Here is a 25,944-nt window from a genome sequence, read left to right on the forward strand (position 1 = left end):
CCCGTCAAAGGTTCCGTCCAGGAATTCCGATTTGTTCTACACGTATGAGGAAAAAGCTTCTTCGTGTACTCGCCAATAAAACCCAGAGAAATAAACACTGCGACGTTTGTTCTGTCTGCAATGGTAATGAAATGGCGGGGTTAGATTTTTTGCTCAGATGTGATTATGAAATATCTAAGCTTCCTCTTAAGTTGTCTAGTTTCTATAAGCAAGCTTTGAATTTTGGGAAACTAATTTTCACCCACAATTTTTCACCTCACAATTCTGTGTTGTGGAATAATAGGGTTATAGTCATCAATAAGAAGTCCTTATTTAAATCAGACTGGTATGATAACGGTGTATGTTTTGTTGTTGATCTGCTTGATAGAAATGGAAACTTGCTATCTTATGAAGAATTTATTGATAAGTATAAAATAGAGATTTCATTTAATAATTATAATAAGGTTTGTAAAGCGATACCCACACCGTTGTTAAATCTTATCGTAAATACTTTAAAGTATTCATTAATAAGAACATGCTTACCTTCACTGACGATAGGTAATACCTCAATAAAGGACAAACAATTTAATAATAAGTTCATCTCTAATACCTTTAAGCAAATAGTATTCTGCAACTACAATGTCAATGTCAGACATGACCTTGATAGCATATTGAAAGACAAGTCATTTTCTTTTTACTTAAAATACCCACTTGCGCCTAAAATGAAAGAAACACACTTCAGAATCATATCAGGCATTTATCCAGTTGGAGAATTCCTGCATAAAAGGTTTAATTTTGAGGCCGACTCTTGTGCTTTCTGTTCTTCCGATCCAGAAACACTAGAGCATCTATTTTTCACTTGTCAGTATGTTAATGCTTTCTGGTTTGAAATACACTGTTGGGTTTCACTCAGGATTTCCAATGTACCTGCCTTCACATCTAAGGATATTCTTTACTTTATGGACAATCTGGATTCTGAAATCTCAGATGTTGTCAATTTTGTAATAGTGCTATGTAAGTTTTTCATTCATTTATGTAAGTGGAAGAATGCCTCTCCTATGTTTACCGTCTTCTTGAATTACTTTTGTCAATACTTTAAGTCACTTAAGCTTATTTCAAATATGAACAAAAAAAACTGCTGTACTATACTGTAAAATCAAAAAATACTTGCTCTTCTAATTTTCTTGCCTGTGTCAAAAGGTCTATGTTCCTTATTTCTTTACTCTAGAAACTTTTATTTTCTCCCTGTAAAGTTATGATGACTTGCTTCACCATCTTTATAATGTAAATTGTTACAATTCTGGTCTGTTTCCTTGACTTGTTTTGTATATGGAAATTTGTTTCAATAAAAAAAAAAGGTAATGAAATGGCTTATTCGGGCCATTAGAGGTTGAAGCGGGCCGGAAGGATCTGGAACAGGGTTCCGTGCTGTGCCAAAGTTAACCCGGTAGAAAGTGTAGCTCGGGCTGTGTCCCAGTTCAGACTTTTTTCTCTCCATCTTTATTTCAAGAGGAACAGTAACAACAAATATAAAACACGGAGGAGACAATGTACTGCAAAATTATGATACAATGGAAGAGTGCGCCAAATTAAACAGGTAAGATGCATATCAAAATTAAAAGGGGAAAATAAGAAAAAGGAATAAAAAAGAAAAGAAAAACAAGCGAGAGATACAATGACATTGAATCATTAAACGGGGACATTAAACACACAATCATTACATTATTACATTACAGATATTTACGGTTTTAAAAGCTTTTTTGCTGTGAGAGGAGCAAATTGTATTCACAGAGTTCAATTTCTTTCCTAAAAGTGAGAAAGTGAGGTTCATTGCTTGAGAACTTTTATGGTCTTTGGCGAGGAGTAAAATCAGATTAATGAGGTAAAAAGCATTCGAGTCTTTCCTACTAAGTCAGTGTAACCAAATAACACATTTTGGTAAAAAAGCACAAAATTTGATAAGATGTTCTTAGAGATGAAACCACAAAATCTACGTAGAGGTACAAGACCAGAATAGATGTGAGCAGGACTCTGGGGCGATCTTACAGAAGGAGCAAAGAGTGTCTACATCCCTCTTACATTTCTGAGGGAAGCATTTAACAGGGTAGAATCTATGAATTAGCTTAAATGAAATTTCCTTCACTTAGTAAGGAGGAATTTTTTTTGGCAAACACCAAACTTTCTTCCAGTCAATGTCCTAAAAAAATAGACCAGAAAGAAATGGAAGGAGGAATGGAGACAAGTGACTCTTAAAAAAGAGACCTAATCTTGGCATTCACACCTGTACAAGAGGAGAAACTAAATAAATACCAACAAAAGTGCGAAATAAGATTTGGTAATTTGACTGGTTCTTATATCTCAAAGTCCTTTGTACAACTCGACTCATTCCCCCACTCAGACAAACACTTTCGATACGCCCCCTGTTAGTAAAACGGTTCCTTTCCCTTATCTATTTATTTATTGTTTATTTGTTTTCCTCCAAATGATGATTGGTAAACGACCATTTCCCGATTGTTTTTTTTTCACTCATTCATAAAGAAAAATGACACGGACGCAAGTTTTTCTCTTTTTCTTGTGTGGAGCGTGTGATCTACACAAGTCCAGGAGGTGGCGGTAATGTACGTTCAAAGCTGGTTTGCGACCCCCGCTAAACCCGAAAAGAAGAAGAAGAAGAAGAGGCGGATCGTCGAGATCGGCGATCGACTGTTTCAGCTGAGTACGCAGCACACAGCGAACGCATTGGTGATGATTTTACGAACTTCCAGATAACCTGTAGCTTCACAAACATGACAGACTACGCCGAAGAGCAGCGGAATGAACTCGAAGCCATAGAGTCCATCTACCCAGACTCCTTTACAGGTCTGAATGGCACGTAACGTTAAGTAGGATTGTAGCACGAAAGTAGTAGCTAGCTCATAGCTAGCAAGTACACGTTACTTAGCTTGCTGGTCTTGATGCATGCTCAGTGATCCAGGTAAGGAAATCCCAGAAGGTTGATTCTGTTCATCTGGACGTTTTCAGCAGGAGAAACGTGTCATCCAGGGGACTTCTTCAGTCTCAGCTGACTGCAGGTTTCCAACCTTATAAACAGAACATTTGTACAATGACTGAAACCTTTCACGTGAAAAGGGAAAGACCATCTCTGAAACGAGGAGGGGACCTAAGGGTACACCTGTGTGCATCTTACAATGCTGTGATTGCAGCCATCCCCCAACTCTCTGTGAATGACACTCACCAATGGTTGTTGATCAATGGTCATGAGAATTTGCAGAACTGACCTCCCAGCCCGTTGTTAATCAGCTGTGCTGGTTTCAGTCGTTGTACAAATGTTCTGTTTATAAGGTTGGAAACCTGCAGTCAGCTGAGACTGAAGAAGTCCCCTGCATGAAGCGTTTCTCCTGCTGAAAACGTCCAAATGAGGAGCATCAACTTTTTGGGATTAGCTTGCTGGTGTTCTTGTGTTTGTGAAAGGATGCTCATATTAATGTCAAATGTTAAAATACTAATACTATTTCTATTAGCACGCGGTAGCTGTTGGGAAAAGCAAAGCTTGCCTGAAGTCTTTGTTATTGGTATCCAAATCTTTATTATTTCTGGTTGGTAAAATCGTGAAATATGCCTTAGTTACCCAGCCACTTATGAAATCATGGTAATAGTGATGTTACTAATGAATGTGTACTTGCAGTGCTCTCAGAAGATCCAACCAGCTTCACCATCACGGTCACGTCTGATGCCGGGGAGCACGGGGAAAGTAAGTAAACTGATGAATGTGGTTGGAAAACGGTGTGTTGCTAGCACTGCAGCTGTTATTATGTCAGGTGTTTCAAACTGAACTGCTCATTGCTTTCCATTATAGAATGTGTGTGTGTGTATGCATGTGTACATTTATAGCATATATTTAAAAGCAACTTAGCATTTGAAATGGATCATGATAATAGAACAGTATTGTAAAACCTCTGGTGTGAAATCCATGACCGTTGAGCCCGTCTGTGACTACCGTCTGACAGCAGTTGAAGGAACACTGGTCCCAGTGATACTGCTTTGCTTCTAAGGATGTTCCCCTGCATGGTCGCAGGATCAGTTATGTTATCAGAACTGTTCTTGTGGGGTCTTAGTAACACAGCAAAGGCCACTTTAACGCACCCCACTCAGGGCCTCCAGGAAGGCTGGGTAGGCTGCATGGTTGATTGATGAGCACGAATAACAAGACCCTTTACTTGACCAGAATGAAAGCAATCCTCTCGTCCACTAGTGAAAACCCCACTATGCTGGCACTAAGCTGGGGGGGTACACGTATATCCACCTGTTTGACTTTACACGTAGTGAATAAAGAATAAATGAAAGTTTTATCTTTAGTTAAATAATAAAAAGAACTTTTTCATTGTGCACTTGTAAAGTTGTGGAACATGAACTGTCTGTTGTCTTTTTGCAGCTGTGGAAACAACTTTAAAGTTTACGTATGTAGACAAGTACCCAGACGAGCCCCCGCTGTGGGAAATCTATTCCCAGGAGAACTTGGAGGAGAGTGACGCAGAAGATATCCTCACACTATTACAACAGCAGGTCTGTCATTGGATTTATCTGAGCAGTCGTGGGTCTGGTGCTGGTTGAGGGCTAATTAGTGGCTTCTAGATCTTTCCAGATGCTTGGATGGAAGCCCAGTGCCTTGGATGACAGCTTCACTGTTGCGTGTCTACATTTGTGATGTAGCTGAAGCTCAAACCTCATTAAGAGGAATCTGTGAAGAAATGCTGCCGAATCTTAAAGCTTCAGACATTCGTACAGCTGGTCCATGGGCACGACTACAGTAACATTGTAATGAAATATGGGTGCATACTAATAACACAATAACAGTGTATGTTCATTGAACTGTGCAGTGATGCCTGTCAGACATGTAGCGAGATGGAGACAACTTTAAATGTTTCCAAAGCGTTTAAAAGGATTGATATATGTGTTCTTTTTATCAGTGTAACTCAGAGTATCAGATTGATGCTTTATACTGGCCATACACGAGCAGTCAGAAGCTTGGACACACCTTCTCGTGTGATGGTTTTTTACATTGTAGATTCTCACTGAAGGCATCAAAACTATGATTGAACACATGTGGAATTATGTAGTAAACAAAAAGTGTGAAACACCATAATACTGTTTCAGGCTTGAAGGAGTTCCCACAGATGCTGAGCACTCGTTGGCCCTTTGCCTTCACTCTGCGCTCCATCTCATCCCAAACCATCTCCACTGGGTGTAGGTCAGGTGACTGTGGAGGGCAGGTCACGGTGCAGCACTCCATCACCATGTGATGTCTTCATGTTGTACCTACAATGTCCAACGTGCTAAAAATAAAGAAAAAACATTGAATGAGAAGCTGTGTCCAAACATAGATATCCATGTGACAACGCAGCAGCGGGAGGATGCACTTAATGAGAAAATTTACTTTCAATTTTGTATTTTTTATGTGAACTGAAGAAGCTTCACAGGTGAAACATCTCCAAGAACCTTACAGAAGCTTGCTTTCCAAGCCCCTTAAACTACACAGCAATAATAACAATCAAAATGTAGGTGACGTCAGACGTCTCTCCATCGCCTTATTGCAAAAAGAAAAAGAATTGAACCAAAAGTGTTGAACTGTTCTTGGACAGTTGGTGAAATGTGGCTTTGTATGTTTGTGTTCACTGTGCAGGCAGAAGAAAACTCGGGCATGGTGATGATCTTCACCCTGGTTACAGCTGTTCAAGAGAAACTTAATACAGTTGTTGATGTGATGAAAAATAGGCAAGAAGAGGAAAAGCGGAGGAAAGAGAGAGAGGCCCAGGAAGCAGAGAAGGTAGAACCCAGACGGGATTCATGACCATTCACTCTCTGCAGCCAAGGTTTTATTTTATTATAACAGTAGTTGCTTTCAACAGGTGGCTTTCCAGGGAACAGTGGTAACCATTGAAAACTTCCTGGCATGGAAAGCCAAGTTTGAGCTGGAAATGGCTGAACTGAGGAGAAAAAGACAGAAAGAGGAGGAGCAGGCAGGAAAACCCAAACTGACAGGTACACGGTGTTACTCAAAGACACCAAAAACTGTAAAGATGATGACGTACGTGTCCTGACTGAAGACTGTGCATCTGTCACCAGGTAAACAGCTGTTTGAGAGAGACCACAACCTGGACACATCTGACATTCAGTTCCTTGAAGATGGTAAGGACTGTTTCTGAGTGTTGTGCTTCTTTTTGTTGTGAGGACTAAAGTCATTTATAGGACAGTGGAATCTAAACATAACACTTGTGTGGACGTCTGTGTTTGCAGGTAATCAGTAGGCACGTGGTCAGTCGTGGCCATCTTTGTGATGGGCTGATGGATCCTTGTTTCATTCGGGATGGTGGTTTCGACCTCCTTCCTTCCTCTCAGTGTGCCGTGTCTGGGGTGAAACCCTCGCTTTCTTGCCTCGGTCTCAGTGGCTTCCACCTTTTCCTTTGGCCATCCTATTATCCCAGCAGTGTTGATTGCTCGGATCTCGTTCTTCCCGTTCAGCCGATCCTCGGGGCTCGCCTTATTCTCTGCGGGTATTTGGTGGTTGCAGTTTTCCGAGGTTCCTCTTTACGGCTTCCATTTTCTCGTGGGATTAAAAGATACTTATAGCTGTACTCAGTATCTGCAATTCCCGACCAACATTTCTTTGTTACCATCCGAGTACGTTTCTCCAGTCCAAATGACATTCCGATGTCATTGCTGTAGATCCCAGCGGTGTCAGCTGACAGGTTTATCCTTCGGGAGTATGAGGTGTCTTGTCTGTCGTTACAGGGCGTTAGGTACGTGTAGCGACGGCCATGTGGTCGGCAGTTTCTGGTGGATGCTGCCCTTTGTCACAGATTCTGTTATGGACGGTATCCAGGTGTAGCAGGTAGTGGAGGGTCTCTGTTTTGGTGGCATCAGGGTTTCAGCTGTGCTTTTTGCGAATGTTGTGGTTCTGTTGGCTTCATCAGGTGGTGACCTCCAGCTTTCACTGGAGCAGTTTGCTGCTGAGTGTGAAGCAGTTGGATTCAAAATCGGCACCTCCGTTTCCGAGACCTTCTCAGCTTGAAAGGGTGGAGTCAAACTCTGTGTCAGGGACGAGTTACTAGTAGGTCGGGGTCTCGTTTACAAGTGAGGGCAGAGTGGAGTGTGAGAACGTCAGAAGGATTGAGCCACGGACTTCGTATCATCTTGTTTTGGTGAGGAGAGCTTAAAAGCAAAGTTGTTGATTTACTGCGATCTTCCTTCCTGCCCTCACCTGTGCTCATGAGCTCAGCCTAGTGACCAAGACGACAAATTTGCAGATACAAGTGGCAGAAGTAAGCTTCCTCTCCTTTAGCGATAGACTGAGGAGCTCAGCTGAGAGTAGAGCCGCCAGCCACAGCGAAAGGAGTCAGTTTACGTGGTTCAGGCATCTGACGAGGAGGCGCGCGCCCTCCCCCCCCCCCCCCCCCCCCCCCCGACCTCCTGGGTGAAGTATTCTGGGCGTGTCCTACTTGGTGGGTGCACTCATACAGACCCAGGACTTGCTGGACAGCTTATATGTCTTGGTTGGCTTGAGAACAACTCATTGTCTGCCCAGATGAGCTGAAGAGCCAGGGTGATGGAAGTCTGGGCTTCAGACCCCGGTGACCCGAACCTGGATAAGTGGCAGAAAATGGATGGAATTGTGTTTGTGTAGCTCGGGAGAAACGGGATTGGCAGCAGGCAGACACGTGAAAGAGAGAAAAAAACGTGACTTTCTAAGATCTGATTTGCTGTGTCAGAGTCACAGATCATCTGGATCTGTTGGCTCAGTCAACAACTCCCAGTCAGAGAACAGCATTTAGTAGGAATAATCTTTTTCCTGTGACGTTTCTTCTAACCCCGTGGCTTTCTTCTTATGCAGCTGGAAACAACGTTGAAGTGGACGAGTCACTATTCCAGGACATTGAGGACTTGGATTTGGATGAAGATGACCCAGATTTTGACCCTATAGAGATGGGTAGTGATGAAGACTAAAGGCAGAGCAGGACGGTGGAATCAAAGGCTTCAAGCATGATCAGAGGAACATGCTGCTCTCGTCCTGGACGCCGTCTTCTGGCCATTAAGGACATGTCTGCTTTTTTTTTATTTTACAAAACTCCGAATGAAAGGAGAGGAAATTGTTTAAAAACACTCAACAGTTGGTGTTTATTTCAACTGCCTCGATTAAGTCTGATAAAAATGTGTGTTCCCTCTGGGGCTTTGTCTTTAAGCTCATCCCAGTATCAGCAAGTTTCTGTCCAGTTGAAGGCACTAAACTGTCAGGTATGGCCAGAGAATAAAAGTCTTGCTTTGCTGAGGTTGAAGTAACTATACTCTATTACACGTGACCGCATTTCCAGAAAAACTAGAATATTTTCCGATGTGCAGTAAAAACATTCTGTGACAATAAATCAGGTGAGCAGTTCTTTACGTGACCAAAGTAAGATTTTAGTAGTTGGACTGACCAACTCCAAATTTGAATTTGATGGCTGTAACACTGTGGGAAAGTTGGGCATGTTTAGCAGTTTCTTACATCAGTTTTCCTTCAAATAATTTAATTTAGAAGTGAGTCTAAGATGTGTAGCAGTGGTTAGCATTGTTGCTTCAATGGATAAGGTCCTGGGCCGGAGCCTTTCTGCATACACACACACACACACACACACACACACACACACACACACACACACACACACACACTACCGATTAAAAAGTTTTGAACAGCCCAATTTTTCCAGTTATTTATTGCAATTCAAGTTTAAGTCCACTAAATATCTTGAAATAGAACAAACAAGTGGTGAACTGCCAGGTTAAAATAAAAGATACCCAAAAGTGAAAAATAATGTACATTTCAGAATTATACAAAAAGGTCTTTTTCAGGGAACACAACATGGGTTAACAATTTAAAGCTGCTCTGCAGCAATTGAGACTCAGGTTAGTGCTACTAATTCCTGCAGGTACAGCCCCTCTGTGTGCTGGGCACACTGTGGTACCAGACCCTCGTGAGCATCAGTTGAACATTATTGTACTGCAGAAAGTAGCGTGTTGGTACAGAAATGGTGACAACAAGACGATTAACAATGGAAGAGAGACAGACCATCATAACACTTCAAATGTAGGTTTGTCCTACAGAGAAACTGCAAAGAGTGAGTCCAGTTTCCTTCATCATCCAAAGGCTCAGAAACAAACTGTGACAGGAGGGGGTCTGCAGACCCAAAGACACGACTGTATCAGTTACAGTGTGATGGCAGCTCACAGGACAACAGCTACAAGCAGCTTAATCGTGGTTGTAGTGAGAAGTCTCAGTTTCAGCTGTGAAGAGAAGACTTCCTGCTGCAGGTTTGACAGGACGAGCTGCAGCAACATCACAATAAGACAAAGAGGCTTGGCTGGGCCATAAACTCCACCACTGGACTACTGCAGACTGGAAGAAGGTCTTATGGACTGATGGATCAGAATTTGGAATCTTTGGTTAAGTGTTATCAAACACAGAGGTGATCACTGAGCAGCTACGTGGTTTCACTCCATATGTGACGTTTCCTTTGACAGTGTTGATGAAGACTGAAGGTGTTGCACTGTCTCTTTAGACAAGAACTGTGTGTATGACAAGGTTCCTATATAGTACATTTCTGGTGTACTTGACCCCAAGTATTTTATTCAAGGTCTCATTCACAGCATTTACTTACACATTCACACTACAATGAATGCATTGGGAGCAGCACGGGTTTAGTCTCTTGCCCAAGGATACTTTGGCATACAGTTTGTATGGAGATGAGTGTTTTTTGGTGATTGGTGACAGAAGGATGGCAACAAGGAAAGTCCACAAGTGGACATATTACACAAAGGATGTTGAAGCTACCAGGTGGAAGGAAAAGAGGAAGACCTCAGAAGAGTTTTTGAATGTAATGGGACATACAGAGGGCATATGTGACGGATGCTAGATGATGCTAATGATGGAGTTAGATGGAGGCAGGTGATCCAATACGGCAACCCCTTAAAGGAGCAGCTGAAAGATGAAGACTGTTCTGAGTAACCAGTTTCTCAGTTTTTCTCATTGCTTCTCTCCGTACATATTCAAAATGTTTACCATTTGATGTAGCTGTCCCTCTCAGTCAGATGGGTGTCTGCAGTGCTTTTCCCAGCTCTTTGGGTGTGGACATCTATTAAAGACTACAGAGAAACCATGGTGGGATCATCAGCTGACGGATGGTGACGAGGTGAGGTGATCGTCCTGGTTATACTAAAGTTAAAGACAAAAAGTCAAAATGATTGATCATCCATGCTGTCACATAGACTCAGATCTGCACGGCTTCTGTTTTAAACACTGTAGTCAGCTGCAGAAAGAGGACATGAGATTTTCTCTGACAGCATTCAATACAACCTGATGTAAGGTCAAAGGTCGTCACTTGATGATGAAATAAAAACTTGAGCAAGGAATTCTTTCACACTGGGTCTTGCCAATAGTGTGTTACTTACCATAAAGTAATTCAGAGTCAGTCATATCTGAGTAATGACATTGTAATGTATATACATTGTTACTGTATAGCTTTCTACAGGACTGAAGGAGGTGCTGGTAAAGACTATGAGTCCTGCTTGATCCCTGCGCCGAGATCTGGTACAGGACAGCTGTGATGATGCATCCAGGAGACGCAGCTCGGTCCTGATGGTCTTCTCATTAGTGCTTTTCCAGGGTGAATGTTGATGATGATAATATCATCATATATATTTAATCTCGGTAATATTCAACACTATTCTTCCCTCGGTTCTAAAGGACAAGCTGGTGAACTCTGGAGTGGACCATCACCTCACTACCTGGATCCTGGACTACCTCACCGACCGACCACAGTATGTGAGGACTCAGGGCTGTGTGTCGGACAGGGTCGTCTGCAGTACGGGGGCCCACAGGGAACGGTTCTGGCTCCGTTCCTCTTCACCATCTACACTGCAGACTTCTCCCACAATTCCACCCAGTGCTTCCTGCAGAAGTTCTCTGATGACTCTGCAATAGTCGGCCTCATCACTGATGGGGACGACAAGGAGTACAGAGGTCTGACCCAAGACTTTGTGGACTGGTGCCAGCTGAACTACCTCCAGATCAACGCCAGTAAAACCAAGGAACTGGTAGACTTCCGCAGGCACAAGCATTCTCCACTGCAACCACTGAACATCCAGGGTATGGACATTGAGGCTGTGGACAGCTACAGGTACCTTGGTGTTCATCTGAACAATAGACTGGACTGGACTCATAACTCAGACGCCCTCTACAGGAAAGGGCAGAGCAGGCTGTACCTGCTGCGGAGACTCAGGTCGTTTGGGGTGGAGGGCCCACTCCTGAAGACCTTCTATGACTCTGTGGTGGCTTCTGCTATCTTTTATGGTGTGGTCTGCTGGGGCGGCAGCATCTCTGCTGGGGACAGGAAGAGACTGAACAGGCTGATCCGAAGGGCCAGCTCTGTTCTAGGATGCCCTCTGGACCCAGTGGAGGTGGTGAGTGACAGGAGAACGGCGGCTAAGCTGTCATCCCTGATGGACAACATCTCCCACCCCATGCAGCAGACTGTGACAGCACTGAGCAGCTCCTTCAGTGGGAGACTGCGGCACCCACGGTGTGGGACGGAGAGATTTCGCAGGTCTTTCCTCCCCACTGCTGTCAGACTCCATAATAAAGACTTTAACTGATCAAGCACACACATCCATACATATGCAATAATACTAAGTGCAATAATCCTTTCTGTCATCGTTGTATTTTTACTCAGTTGTATATAGTATTTGTATTTGTATTCTATTTTTATCTTATTGTATATTTATTTTATTTTATTCTACTGTATATAGTATTTTATTTTATTCTATTCTGTACAGCTGTGTACTGTATTTATTCTTATTGTATCCTAATTTTTGCCTCATAACTTTTGCACTGTCCACTTCCTGCTGTGACAAAACAAATTTCCCACGTGTGGGACTAATAAAGGTTATCTTATCTTATTCTGGGTATTTATATTTGAGCTATTTCTTCTATTTTGTAGCTTTGTTACATAATGTATTATTTGATTTAGTTCAGGCTGTTGCTGTTCTTATTGTGTTGAATGAAATGAAAAGAACAAATTACACTTGTATGAAACCTGCTGCTGCTGTGTTTTTAAATCTAACGAGCTGTAGAGTGCTCATGGATCTAAAACTTTAAATCTTCAGTTTTATATCATCTTCAGTCTTGTCTCAAGTACAACGTTTAATTTCCAGGTAATTCTTTAACAGTACTCTGTGGAGTGTGCAGCTCATGTCATCTCTGTCTAAGGGAGAGTGCTGAAGCATTCAAACATAGACTATTAGAGTAGCACAGGTGTGTAGCATTGCTATCTAATTAACAACAGGGATACAGAGTGAGTGATTCTTATAGTATCAAGTGTTAGATTATAATATTATTTTATGCCATGTTATACCCATAACTAAAGATTGTGAATTATTATGTAGTTTTAGTTTGCATTATTCTCCTGAATTAGAAGAAGCTGATAACTATTGCATTCGTTAAACTGATTTGCATTACATTAGACTGCTGATTTATTGTGGATGAATGATATTGTTTTATGATGTTATAAGAAATACTGTTTGCAGAAAGTCATCGCCTTATTTGTCTGATTAGAAGAGAACAGAATATACTGGAGTTTTCTGCCCCAACTCAGCAGGAGCAGATAAACGGGGAGCCAAGGTCGTAGCTTAGGCGCCGTGTGAGAGAAAAGCATGTGAATGTTTAGGCTTTTATGATAAGGTGGGAGAACCAGAGGCTATAAGAGTTTGAGCAATGCTCCACCATTTGGAGATCTGAGGCTGTCTGCATACGGTGTCCATCTCCCACGCGTGTGATCATTAAAATCATCGTTTGACTCAACCCGGCCGGACCAGTGTTGTGGTTTTTCATCCCCAATATTTTGAACCTTAACACAAGTTAACAATCAGAATCTAATCAGATGCGAAAGAAGACCCCTGGACACAAATCAGCGTGATGAGAATGACTAATAATGGCAGACAAGCATATTTGGGAAAAATGAGAAGAACTCTCGTCCCGTCCGCTGATCTATGAGCTATACCGCATCAGACACCAGGGGGCGAAAGAGACGTTTTGGCTTCATGTTTGTGGAGCTCTAGGTCGTCCATGGGGAAAAGGGGGCGGATTTGGCTCTTTCGGCTTCCCGTACTATACCGGTGGACGGAAACGGAGGTGTTGTTGACGCGCGGGGTTTGCTGGGAAAGTTTTAGTTTGACGCCATTTTGGATTAAGAAACAGAGGGAGTAGTCGAAGTTGCAGGTATTTCACAGCCGTGCGTGTTTTCAGCTACATCAGATCTTCACTGGGTAAGAATCGGGGAAGGTTATGTAATAAGGGTAGAGTTAGTAAAACCGCTGCATTGAATTTACAGCAGAGATGTTGACCACAAGTTAGCATTAGCTATCGAGTTGTCCGGGAAGCTAATTTAGGGTCTAACCAGGAATAAGTTGGCCAAAATCCGTTTTGTTCTGTTTCACGGAGTGAGGTTAGTTCCTGCAAGCTAGTAAAACGACGTGTTACGAAATCGGATAACGTGGGTATTCACTGTTCATGTTGTCTGTTAAATGTGTGCCTATACTCTCAGGAGTGGAGGGATTTAAGCAGTTAGGAATGACCTCCTTCCTGACCGGGAAAGCGGGTCGTGTCCACTTCCCTGATAAAGAAATATCCTAGTTTAGGAGCGGCTATCGCTGTCATTGTTTGCAACGCTTCAGTTTAGAAGAAGGTGAACGTTAGCGCTCATCATCTGTGGAGGTCCTCTTAAGATCTCGGGTAGGAGAACTCACTTGGAGGTGGAGATTGCTGTGACCTTAAATACTCTACAGTTTTCCAGGTGGTGCTGCATGTCTTCTCCGACTTGCTGAATATTCCCGAAACGATTCAAACTTGGTGTCGATTTAGATGGAGACGAGGTTCCGAAGGTGAAGCCGTTGTTCTAAACAGCGCTTTACTTTGGAGGTGTGGTTCGTTGTGTGGCAGTGATGTACCGTTTCTAGCACATTCTGTGGGAGACTTGGACTATTGTTCTCTAATTGCTGTTGAATTGCTTCTGTTGTACTATTTTCTGTGGCTACAATAATAAAAAACAATAGTGCACTCTAATTTTGAAATTAAGTTAAATAATAAAGGGTTGAAAGTAGGACTGCAACGATTAATGCGAATAATTTGATTATAAAATTGACTCAAATGCTTCGTTGAATGCATGGCTCTGAATTATGCAGATGAAATGTTAACTTCAGTTACAGCTCGGACGGAAGCGATACCTGCAGCAAACGGGGGTTTGAGTCTAAAGGGCGGCATTCATGTCGAGCCTTTCGTAACATTTTTTCAGATTGAAAGTGGCATTGGGTTAATATTTAAACATATTAAAATAAAAGCTTGTTTTCGGACACTTGGTGTCGTAAGCCCCGCCCTCTGTTCAAAGATGGCCGTTCACAGTGGACACAGATGCCTCTTTCACTCCTCTTTCCAATCATCTGTGTTCTCTGTCCAAAATGTGAACATTGGCATCCTTGAAAGAGTGACCTTCGACCTTTAGATGATGATGTCCAGCCCACAGAAACAAAGGTCTAGATAGTGACTATAAAATCTTCTGCAGAGCTATCAAAACTCTGTATTCCAATGCTAATAAGATAAGATAAGATAGAACTTTATTAATCCCTCGGGTGGGTTCCTCTGGGAAATTCTATTAGAATGAAAAATGGCTTCTTCACTTCTCGTTTTAGTCTTAATTGAGGTGTACGCCAAGGTTGCCCGATTAGCCCTTATCTTTTTTTACTTTGCACCCAAATTCTTGCCTCTCATATTTCGAATAGCCCTGTGAAGGGTATAAACATAGCAGACAGAGAGATTGTCATCAGTCAATTGGCAGATGATACCACAATTTTTCTTAAAAATGCCAGCCAAGTGCCAATTGCTTTACGTGTAATAGAGGATTTCTCAAAAGGGTCTGGATTGGTCCTAAACTTAAATAAATGTCAATTATTACCTGTCAAAGAGTGTAATGTTCAGAGTATTTGTAATATAACAGTTAAAAATGAAGCAACATATTTAGGTCTGATTATCTGCAAAGATCCAAAAGACAGAATTTTACTAAATTTTCCCCCAATTATTAAAAAATCTCAAACCAAATTAAATCAATGGTTGCAGAGAGATTTAAGTTTAAGAGGAAGGGTATTGCTCTCAAAAGCAGAAGGTCTGTCTCGACTGACTTATGCAGCAATTTCTCTGCATGTGGACGGCAAAACTTGTAAGGATATCGACCGAATGCTCTTCAACTTCCTCTGGAAAAACCGGACACATTACATCAGAAAAAGTGTATTGATGAATGACTATGAACACGGTGGTCTCAATGTTTTGGATTTTACTACTCTAAACAATACATTTAAGATTAATTGGGCTAAACATTTTCTTAAAAATCCGGTATCCATTTGGAATTTTATTCCTCACTACATTTTCTCTAAGTTTGGTGGTCTAAGTTTTATCTTAGGTTGTGATTATAATATAGATAAGCTTCCAGAAAAGCTCTCGATGTTTCACAAACAACTTCTATTAGCTTGGTCCCTTATATATAAACACAACTTTACACCCCATACGTGTCCAATTTGGAATAATAGGAACATAGTGTATAAAAATAAATCATTATTTTTTTCTAGGTGGGTTGAGAAACGGATTGTTTTAGTGAATCAGCTGTTTAATCCTAATGGGCAGCTCATGTCCTATTCAGAATTCTTAAACACCTATACATTTCCAGCCACACCCAAAGAATATGCCATATTATTTGATGCAATACCTACGGGTATTATAATGCTTTTTAAAGGTATTCAACCTTGCATATCATCTGTTTCTCTCCCCAACCCTTTAGATTCACACATAGGAAGAATCTGTCTAACAAACCACAGTAAAAGTAATAAGAATATTCGTGCTTTATTCCAGACAGAATCTCTAACTGTCCCACATGTGGTCTCTTATTGGAATTTCTTTGTCAGTGACATTAACTGGAAAAGAGTATGGACAATTCCTAACAAGTATCTGGTAACGAATAAAGTGAAGGAAGTCCCATTTAAAATACTGCATAAATTTTATCCTGCTAATCATTACATGACAAAGTTCAAAAGGGACATAAATGTGAGCTGTGGATTTTGTGGAAGCCATCCTGAGACTGTGCAGCACCTCTTCTGGATCTGTTCATACGCTAGAACATTTTGGAAAGACTTCAGTAGATTCATTGCTGGACATCTCTACAAAGACTTTACTGGGAAATGGGAAAATGTTGTATTTTGTTTCTTTCGAAGGCAAAAAAAAGAAGAAGTTTACTTTATAATAAACTTGTTAGTTATCTTAGCTAAATTTTATTTTCACAAATGCAAATACAGTAACAAAAAGCCTAATTTTAAACATTACTATAATGATGTTTTATGTTACATAAAATTGATTAGTGGATCACTTAACAAAAAGGCTATGAAAACTATTACTATTTGTAGTAATTACAAATTATTTGAATGTTTGTAATTCTTTGTATTACACCCCCTGGCATATGTTAATTTTGTTCTGATTGTATACATGTTCTGTATACTGTTTCTTAATAAAGTTTAATATTTGGAAAAAAAAAAAAAGATAGTGACTATAAAAGCCACCGACCGAGAGCAGTCACAGGGATCACAGCTGGTGTGTTTGACGTGTTCTTTGGTGTGCGGGGAGCTTACCACAGGCTTCATTTTGACTTTTGAGCTGGTGGAATAAATTTGTGGTACTGCTGCCTTTTGTGGCATAGTTTTATGGCATGTTTTGAAAAATACTGCATTTTGTTCGACATCCAAACGACAGCGAGTCTCATTCCTTCGCTCATCTGAGACTTCTGCTGTCCCTGTCCGGCAGCATAGAAACACGCCTGCTCGGCGCATTCCAGCCGGTAGACATGTTTCCAGTTGGCAGGTGTGAATAAATGATGCATTTGCAGCCTGTGGTAGGAAAACAACCTCACAGTGAATTACATGCAGGCAGCTTTTACGATGCAACCATTGAACCCATGTACATGGAAAAACTCAGGATACATCGAGTATATTCGATATGTCGCCCGCCCCTACCCGAGGGTTGTTAGGTTGGACGCTGATTATTGATATTACCATCTACACCATCACGTCTTGTTTTCAGCAGCACAAAAGCGTTGCATCAAAGCACAGGGCAAACTTGAGAATGCTAATATGTTTGCTTTCCTTCATTGCAGACACGCTTGGTCTTTTAAAGGTTTACAGACACAAGCTCACTCGCTCGTCCCATCAATCGTCCCTTCAAGGCGGTGAATCGCCCGTTTAACGAACTAGTGAAACGGCCCCAAAGCATAATCTGTCAGTGCCATCAACTCCTACGGTGCTTTACCAGCTCCTTTTTTTTCAAGCAGTTTTGAATGTATTGGGAGAGAGAATAACAATCATTGACTCCGTATATAGAAATAATAATCATTGCATTACTATAAGGACTCACAAATGTCAGCAGATTTGTGAAGGCCGATTGCTGAAATGATTGAATGAACATAAGAGAATGTAGTGCACTGGGAAAGTATTCCAGGTGTGTTGCTAGCAGCCTGGACAACCACAGATGGTCCCACAGCCACTCTGTGCTTAGGTGGTTCCTGGTTTGACACTTGGCATTCAAGTTCGGTCTTTGTTTGATCAGACCAGAGAATTTCCCCAAGTCCTTCAGGTGCTTTTTTGGCACTCCAGGTGTCTTTCACCTCTTACAGAGTCACTTCTGTCAGGTGCCTTTACCATGCAGGCCTAATTCTCGTAGTGCTGCAGAAATGGTTGTCCTTTGCAAAGTTCTGCTGGAGCTCTGTCAGCGTGACCATCAGGTCTCTGTCCCCTGCCTGACTAAGGCCCTCGTACCGTGACTGCTCAGATTGGCAGGGCGGCCACCTCTAAGAAGAGTCCAGGTGGTTCCAAACTTCTTCCACGGAGGCCAGTGTGCTAACTTCAAGCTGCAACAAGTTTTATGCACCATTCCCCAGTCTATTTCTCCCGCGCACACTCTGCTTGTTGATGTCATTTCGTATGTTGTAAAGTAAAATGTACCGAGGCTTCAGCACGGTGGTGACTGCATCAATCTGCTTAAATCCTCAGACACAATGGCGAGTCCAGGGAAAGACAACTACAGGATGAAGAGCTATAAGAACAAAGCGCTGAATCCTCAGGAAATGCGTCGAAGGAGAGAAGAGGAAGGAATTCAGCTACGCAAACAAAAAAGAGAGGAGCAGGTGATCTTTGCTAACGTTTGGTGTATAAAATGGAATTAAGCTAACAGAGTTCAACATGTGTGTGGGACTGTTATGGTCCTGTTAGCACCTGCTGTGTTTTTCCTATCAGGGTGTGAGTTCTGCTCTCCTGCCTTTGCTACCAGCTAACTGCACTCAGCAACTGGGGCTCAAGTTCCCATTAAAGAGTTGTGTCCATGTGGCTTCTTGCTCACTCTGTGTCTGTGTGTTTGGTTAACATTGATTTTGCTGAGCTTTTGTTTTTTGACTGGTTTGTGTTTCTCTCTTTACTTTGGTCCTGATTCTTCTCCGTCTCCATTTTCAGTCTGGACTTCTTTACAATATTCAGGCTGCATCTCTGCTCCGATCACCGCTGTCTCCTGCAGCCTTTCATTTGTGCGTCTGTGCATTTATTTAATGTGTGTCTGTATGACTGCAGCTGTTCAAGAGAAGAAATGTCTGCATACCTTCAGCTGATGACTCCATGCAGGAATGTCCGATCCAAGATCCAGACATCAGCTCCACAGTACCCATCACAGCTGTAAGTGTAAGCTGCCTCTCTCCTGTAGGTTTGCTGTGCTGTAGTCTGAACTAAACATGAACTCTCTGATGCGTTTGTGCAGGATGGAGTCATAACAGCAGATATGATTCAGATGATCTTTTCTGAAGACCCCGACCATCAACTAATTGCTACACAGAAATTCAGAAAATTGCTTTCCAAAGGTGTGTCTCTGTGACGTTTAATGGAAGATTCGTGTTTCTGTAGCCGGTTTACTAAAAGAGAAATAACTGTTTGGACCAAAGTTGAACAGAGAAGCTGCCAAGTTATTTTATTCTGCTTCCACCTGGCTGTCAACAACAGGCTCTGCTCTGTGTGCAGCTTCTGCAACGCCTCGTTTCTACAGGCGCAGTGCTGCCTCACTATCAAAATACTAAAGTAATCATTTCCCACAACTTTATCAATGTTGCACCACACCTGTGCTGGCTTACACAACAGAGATTAAACCAAGAGAAACACACAAAATGACCTGAAAAAGAAATCTTGCTCTTTGAGGTGTTTTTCTGCAGAACACAAATTGAATTGGTTTTGTGAAACAGCCTGTTGCTCTGTCTGTGAAATGCCTTTAACCCTTTAGCAGGTTTGTGCTCAAAGTGTTCACTTGTTTCTTTTGCACAGAACCCAGCCCCCCCATAGATGAAGTGATTTCCACTCCTGGTGTTGTGACTCGGTTTGTGGATTTTCTGCAGCGGAGTGAAAACTGCACACTGCAGGTCAGAGAATCCAACACTGTACACCTGAGAGTATCAGGACATCTGGATGTCCCACTATCAGATAACAGATGTGTTCCTGTGTCACGTGTTCACCTCAGCAGACGTCTACAGTCAGATTATTGCTCGTATTTCATTTATTGTTTCATTTTGTCCTTTTCTAATTTGTTATTAGTCTCAAAGCGAGTGGGTGACATGGTGCTTCACAGGGCAGCAATTTACATGTTGCTTTGTTATGAGTCATATTTATATGTATTTAATAATAATAGCTAGAATGTTGAAATGATTGGTAGGCGTTACACAGCTATTGTGAGCATTGAACCTCCAGTTGTATCGGGTAAAACTGTTGTTGTTGTCATATTGTCCACGGTGTGCTCGTAACAGTTCGAAGCGGCCTGGGCACTGACCAACATCGCCTCTGGGACCTTCTTGCACACCAAGGTTGTGATTGAAACAGGAGCTGTTCCCATTTTCATTGAACTGCTGAACTCAGAGTACGAGGATGTGCAGGAACAGGTGAGAGTCACATGATAACACCTGCTTAGTTACAGGTAACCTGCTCATCTATAGTGAGTGAGTTGAGATGTTGAGCTTTTCTAACAGTTTCAGGACTTTTGAGAGGCACAAACCTGAATGTGTGTAAACTGCTGTGGTAGTGTTTGACAGTCAAAGGCGGTCTGTTGGGCTGTGACGTAGTTGAAGCATGTTGGCTGTTTTCCAGGCAGTGTGGGCACTGGGGAACATAGCGGGCGACAACGCTGAGTGCAGAGACTACGTACTCAACTGTGGCATCCTCCCGTCTTTACAGCAGTAAGTGTTCGTCGTCTGTCTGCGTTTGTGTGTCAGCGCTGCACTAACAGCTGGCTCTGCTCTGTGCAGGCTGCTCGCTAAATCCAACCGTCTCACAACAACCCGAAATGCAGTGTGGGCTCTGTCCAACCTGTGCAGAGGGAAAAACCCACCACCAGATTTTGCAAAGGTCAGCCCCGTCATTGTTGTTGAGTCACTGAATACTGGAGCTCATTCGCCTTCCTCCTCCTTAAAGTCATATTTCCTGTACTGATCATGTGGTTCCAATATTAAATTGTCCCCTTGTCTGTGTTATTTTGTCAGGTGTCTCCTTGTCTCAACGTTTTGTCCAGGCTGCTGTTCAGCAGTGATCCAGATGTGCTGGCCGATGCGTGTTGGGCTCTCTCCTACCTGTCTGACGGCCCCAATGAAAAGATCCAGACGGTCATCGACTCCGGGGTCTGCCGCAGGCTCGTTGAGCTGCTCATGTACGACACTGACATACTCTTTGGTTGTTGTTGTTGTTTTTTGCACATTTGTTGAACATAAATGAAAATTGCTCCCTAAATGTAAGAGCTGATTGTGCTGTGACAAGCTTTGAGTGTTCCACGTAGCTGTGAAGCAGTTTCAGCCCCCTGTTCTTTGCAGAATTGAAGGGCTGTTGAGCCAAAACGTAACGTTGGATTGGATTTAAGTGTCATGAGTGTAGCTGAGTTTCCAGTACGAACTGGCTGGACATGGTCCTTCACAATTTTCTGGGAGACAGCTGAAATGATTCTTGCGTCAGTCATGGGGAACACTGGCCATTTGCCCAGTTGGGTTAATTGAAGGGACGCTCCACACCAGCCCTGTAAGTGCTGACACGAGCCCATTCGTTCATTTTCATTGCTGATGCTGTATTGCCCAATCAACACACTTAAGTGCCACAAAGTAAATAAACGGCAGACGAAAATGACGCAGACTGAATCATCAGCACGCGAGCATGAGCGTTTTCAGTGGGGATGAAAACAATAGTGTGGCCGCGGAGACCAAAACGCTGTTTTCAAGTTTATCCAGGTTGGTGTAGCTGAGAGGATTATTCCTGTGTATAGTGAAGGGGGCATGTTGAGTGCTGGGTATCGGCTTGGACTGAGAGCAGGTCAGATCGGGGGTGGTGACACTTAAAGGCAGCCAAAAGAAGAAAACTGAAACATTAATAAACGAAGTACTGTGGTGAATAAAAACTGCTGTTGGGTGGTGCTGGATTTAAAAAGAAGGGAACAGAAATGTTGGATTAACAGTCGGCGGTATTAGTTTCCCTTGCAATGAGCCTATTCATGCACAGTGTCTAAGCTCCAGCTTTCAGTCCTTTGAGTTTCTTATTGGTGGTATGAAACTTCCAGAGTCACAGGTTCTTTTCTGATATTTTCTTGTCTGAGAGCGTCTGTTCTGTTCGTCTGTTTTCTTTGGGAGACGCAGCGTCCAGTAGAACACAATCAGCTTCCTCTGATTTCGTTCCCTGGACGATTTGAAGCATCAAACGTTGTTTTCTTTTGATGGCGTAACATTGTTGCACAAAGAATCTGTCGTTTCTGATCCCGTCCACGCTTTGCACGTCTCACTGTGTGCCTCCTGTTTCCAGGCACGGCGACTACAAGGTTGTTTCTCCTGCCTTGCGTGCAGTGGGAAACATCGTGACAGGAGATGACATCCAGACTCAGGTACAGCCTCTGTTTCTTCCATCGGTGCTGCTTGGCCTTTTCTCATTGACAGCATTAAGATCTTTGGCTCCTCTGCTTTCGTCTCAGGTAATCTTGAACTGTTCAGCACTGCCGTGTTTGCTCCACCTTCTCAGCAGCCCTAAGGAATCCATCAAGAAGGAGGCCTGCTGGACTGTGTCCAACATCACCGCAGGAAACCGAGCTCAGATTCAGGTATTCTGCTGCGGCGTCTCCGTTTGTCGTGGCGAGATGAAGAGCTGCTGTTCTTTGCTGCTGACCACATTTTTCTGTTTTTGTCAGAACGTCATTGACGCCAACATCTTTCCAGTACTGATCGAGATCCTTCAGAAGGCCGAGTTCCGCACAAGAAAGGAGGCTGCGTGGGCAATTACCAACGCCACCTCTGGGGGCACTCCCTCACAGATAAAGTGTGTTTACCAGACGTCTTAAAAACACTTGATGTGAAGATTCCTCCTTACGTAGTTCTGGTGCCGTGTTTCCCACAAATACAAACTTGAGTCACAGTTCAGTGCGAGTAGTTGCACCATGTGATGAGTCATTAAAATCCACCAATGTTAGCTGAGCACTGCTTCAGATGGTGCACCACACTCTTTCCTACAAACACCACGTGGATGTTAATGTGACTCATTCAGACTGTTAAATCAACAGCGCTGGTTTCATTTTACATGTTCATGTATTTGGTTTGTCAGATTTCACTGTGCTGGGACTTCTCTGCACATTTGCACAGCAGGAATTGGTGGAAATCCAAAAATCAGTCGAGCTTTATAAACAAAGTGAAATGCTGCTGAGGACTAACGTCTGTGCTTTCCGTGACAGGTATCTGGTGTCCCTGAATGCCATCAAACCTATGTGCGATCTGCTGACAGTGATGGACTCTAAGATTGTTCAGGTGTCACTGAACGGTTTAGAGAACATCCTCAGACTGGGAGAACAGGAAGCCAAACAGAATGGAACTGGCATCAATCCGTACTGCGCTCTGATTGAGGAAGCTTACGGTAATGCTCGCAAACCACCAACAGAACATTCACGAGCTTTCATTCACTCAGAAAAGTGGACACGTTCTTTTGTGTCGCGTTTGGTTCCACACCCACCGCGTGTTCACTGCACCTCGGTGGGGTTGCTTCTTTCTCGGCACTTCTTTGTAACCGAGCGTGTTTGCAAGAACGTCTAAGTTTAAAAAAGTGTCAAATAAAAGTGAAAGCTTTGTTTAGGAAGTTTGTACGTGAGGGCAGAAGGCAAAGTTTGGACATTTTAAGAATCACAAGCTTTATAGGCATGCTGGTATTTTTGTCTCTCACACACACACACGCACACGCACACACACACACACACACACACACACACACACACACACACACACACACACACACACACACACACACAGCCTCCATCTTCCCTGACTATAGTCTCAGGTGTGTCATTTGTAACATCAAAGGTTGGAGGTTAGACCCTCTGTCCACATCTTTGGAGTTAAATCATTTCTGATCACTTACAAGAAATTTAAATTGGCAGCATTTCTGCATCGATGATTAAAATGAATGAAGAAGATAAACGGGCTGGTTCTTGTGTAGCATGTTTCTAATTTGCTCGCAGACTCCCAAGGTTTTTTACCACACACACACACACACACACACGCTGCTGGATGCAGGAGAGGAACTCGGGGTTCAGTATCTGGCCCTGCCGTACTTTGGCACACAGACAGGGATGGAAACAGCAGCACTTTGATTAGACATGCCTGCTGTAACTATATTCACAGGAGCTTTTTGTCACTCAGTGTTGAAACTTCTGTCGTGTGAAGATTTGTGCGTTTGCTTCCATTCTTTCAGGATTGGACAAGATTGAGTTTTTACAGAGCCACGAGAACCAGGAGATCTACCAGAAGGCCTTTGACCTGATTGAACACTACTTCGGTGTGGAGGAAGAGGATGCCAGCCTGGCTCCACAGGTGGATCAGAATCAAGGCCAGTTTGTCTTCCAGCAACAGGAAGGACCCATGGAGGGTTTCCAGCTTTAATCCCACTGCACTTCCTTAGTTCGGTCTTGTTGGACTTGGAACGTCTCTGCAGCAGACCCGTCTCTTCTCTGCTGTGCAGGATCTTCACGTGTACTATGCCTGAGATTTGTGAAAATAGAGATCAAGCGTTTGGCTCCTCTGGAGTCCTAAATAGAGAGCTGAGCTTTACCCGTTTCCGTACCGTTGATAAAATGTCTCTGCCATCGAAAGCCGACTCAAGTCAAAAGGTTTTGAAACCTTGTTTTCAAATTTAGTGCAAAATCACAACGTTAAGCTTTCAGTGGTGTTTTTTTAATCATTCAAAATGATGTTAATATTTATGTCTCCAAGCCATCATCCATATCCCTTTGTGAATGTGAAACTACCTCTTCAGTCTCCAGAAAGAAGAGTGAAAAGGGAGAGAAAAGAACACCGAGCATTGCTTCATTTTTCCATTGATGTGGAAATCTGAAAGGAAATCCGAAATGTTCAGATCAGGGTCACCTGTAGAACAACACTACTGTATGTCCCAGCGCTGCCGTCTGGAGCAGCGGCACATCCACCTTTTACTTCTAAAGGACTTGAAGAACGGAGGGCTGCTGTGTCTGCTGAGCTCGTTAGAAACAGAAGAGTCGAGCAGCGGCCTGAGTTAGTCTGTGACAGTGTTAGCTTTTCATTGCTGCTAATTTCAAACGTTCTTTCAGTTGATCCGCAAGTTATCAGGACGTGGCAGGTAATGTCTGTGACACGATGCTGTGTGCAAAACTCTTTCCCGTGAGATTGTTCAGTTGTCTGGTTTGCCAGTTATCTGTCTTAAATTATTTCTGCCTGGTGTGATGGGATTTCCTGAGCGACCTGGAGGGTTTTGTATATTATATATACATGTAAGTGCAAAGACGATATTTAAGTGGCTGTGGGAATAGGTTATATGCAATATTTTTTCTGCTTGATATGCAGTTTTGACAGTTTCATTTTGAACTTTGAATATTTCCACTTTATTTTTTCATGTTTTGTTGTGGTCGAGGTCTTAAGGAGGAAGCGGAGGCTTCTTTCCTTCTTCGAGCTCCGCCCCCGAACACTTTTGATACGTGTCGATTTGAGTACAGTGACATCAACTGGACGCAAAATCAGTCTATATTTATGTGAAGTAAAACTATTTGTAATGCAGAATTTACATCAAGCACATTCAATCATATAGTTTTCTAATATTTCTGGTTTCTCTGTTTTTCTTTTTTTTTTGTAGTTTTTGGGTTTTTTGCTTTTGGAAGTTCATTTGCTGTGTTCCCGTCGCTCGTGGATTCATGTGTTTAATTGTCAACAGCCGATGTACAACAGTGTGATACTATAATATGCAGCCTGTGGTTCCTGACACACGGAGACCTGATGGTGGAAGCTGTTGTAGTCACTGAACATGTGTGAGGCTGCAGCTATATGATGTAAAAAAAAATAATAATAATTAAATGCATCCATTGGATAAAAACGATGTGAGCTGTGGTGTGCTGTGAGTATCTGGAGGAAAGTTCTCGTCCTGTTTGACTTTGGTGTTTAGTCTGTGAGGAGGACGACCAGCAGGTGTCCCTGTGCAGATGAGTCAGATTGTCTCAAAGCCTCGCTGCGACCTGTGCCGGCTCGTTTGAAGCTGAAGCTCCGGCACGAGTCAGTCACACAGCTTCAGAAACACTGGGCCGAGGCGGGGGCTGAACAGAGTCACGTGATCGATGACGTCCGAAGCTTCGTCACTGCTTCAGCACCTTATTCAGTGTTTTGTAAGGAACTGAATCACTGGCAGGATGTGTGCTGTGTTTGGGTGATTTAGCGCGAGGTTGCGTGCCGCATAATTAGAGACATGAAGCCAAGAAGAGCTCTGCCTGTTTCTAAATAAAAACCAGTTCAATTTTAT

At 42.7% G+C, this 25,944-nt stretch overlaps 2 protein-coding genes and 1 long non-coding RNA gene across 3 annotated transcripts; 2 read left to right on the top strand and 1 right to left on the bottom strand.

Moving 5' to 3' along the window:
- Positions 1-2,568: 2,568 nt before the first annotated feature.
- On the top strand, positions 2,569-8,302 carry rwdd1 (RWD domain containing 1). The gene is made up of 7 exons (XM_085472800.1): positions 2,569-2,838; positions 3,665-3,730; positions 4,412-4,542; positions 5,660-5,803; positions 5,886-6,018; positions 6,103-6,165; positions 7,868-8,302. The coding sequence occupies exons 1-7, from the start codon at positions 2,766-2,768 to the stop codon at positions 7,978-7,980; spliced, it is 723 nt and encodes a 240-aa protein (XP_085328926.1). The 5' UTR covers positions 2,569-2,765; the 3' UTR covers positions 7,981-8,302.
- LOC146697885 (uncharacterized) lies at positions 4,877-13,998 on the bottom strand. Its single transcript, XR_014922935.1, has 3 exons — positions 13,810-13,998; positions 10,070-10,222; positions 4,877-5,312 (listed from the first exon to the last, which is right to left on the bottom strand). It is a non-coding gene; the product is annotated as an uncharacterized LOC146697885 (long non-coding RNA).
- kpna5 (karyopherin alpha 5 (importin alpha 6)) lies at positions 13,186-25,527 on the top strand. Its single transcript, XM_085472799.1, has 14 exons — positions 13,186-13,329; positions 18,142-18,275; positions 18,712-18,813; positions 18,896-18,995; positions 19,450-19,544; positions 19,926-20,057; positions 20,263-20,351; positions 20,421-20,520; positions 20,655-20,818; positions 21,952-22,030; positions 22,118-22,243; positions 22,331-22,458; positions 22,868-23,046; positions 23,878-25,527. The coding sequence occupies exons 2-14, from the start codon at positions 18,147-18,149 to the stop codon at positions 24,063-24,065; spliced, it is 1,611 nt and encodes a 536-aa protein (XP_085328925.1). The 5' UTR covers positions 13,186-13,329; positions 18,142-18,146; the 3' UTR covers positions 24,066-25,527.
- The last annotated feature ends 417 nt before the right edge of the window (positions 25,528-25,944 follow it).

Source organism: Copadichromis virginalis, linkage group LG11 (genome assembly GCF_057382275.1).
Source record: "Copadichromis virginalis isolate Kocher_CV1m ecotype Utaka linkage group LG11, C_Virginalis_male_GT1.1, whole genome shotgun sequence".
In the NCBI taxonomy this organism is placed as follows: Eukaryota; Metazoa; Chordata; class Actinopteri; order Cichliformes; family Cichlidae; genus Copadichromis; species Copadichromis virginalis.

Bases quoted from the DNA above. Each gene is read 5' to 3' on its own strand.
- rwdd1 (XM_085472800.1), top strand. From the start codon at position 2,766: ATGACAGACTACGCCGAAGAGCAGCGGAATGAACTCGAAGCCATAGAG. The intron at 2,839-3,664 runs GTCTGAATGGCA...GTGTACTTGCAG, and splicing joins CTACCCAGACTCCTTTACAG to TGCTCTCAGAAGATCCAACC. The intron at 6,166-7,867 runs GTAAGGACTGTT...CTTCTTATGCAG, and splicing joins CATTCAGTTCCTTGAAGATG to CTGGAAACAACGTTGAAGTG.
- kpna5 (XM_085472799.1), top strand. From the start codon at position 18,147: ATGGCGAGTCCAGGGAAAGACAACTACAGGATGAAGAGCTATAAGAAC. The intron at 20,058-20,262 runs GTGAGAGTCACA...GCTGTTTTCCAG, and splicing joins ACGAGGATGTGCAGGAACAG to GCAGTGTGGGCACTGGGGAA. The intron at 20,521-20,654 runs GTCAGCCCCGTC...TTATTTTGTCAG, and splicing joins CACCACCAGATTTTGCAAAG to GTGTCTCCTTGTCTCAACGT.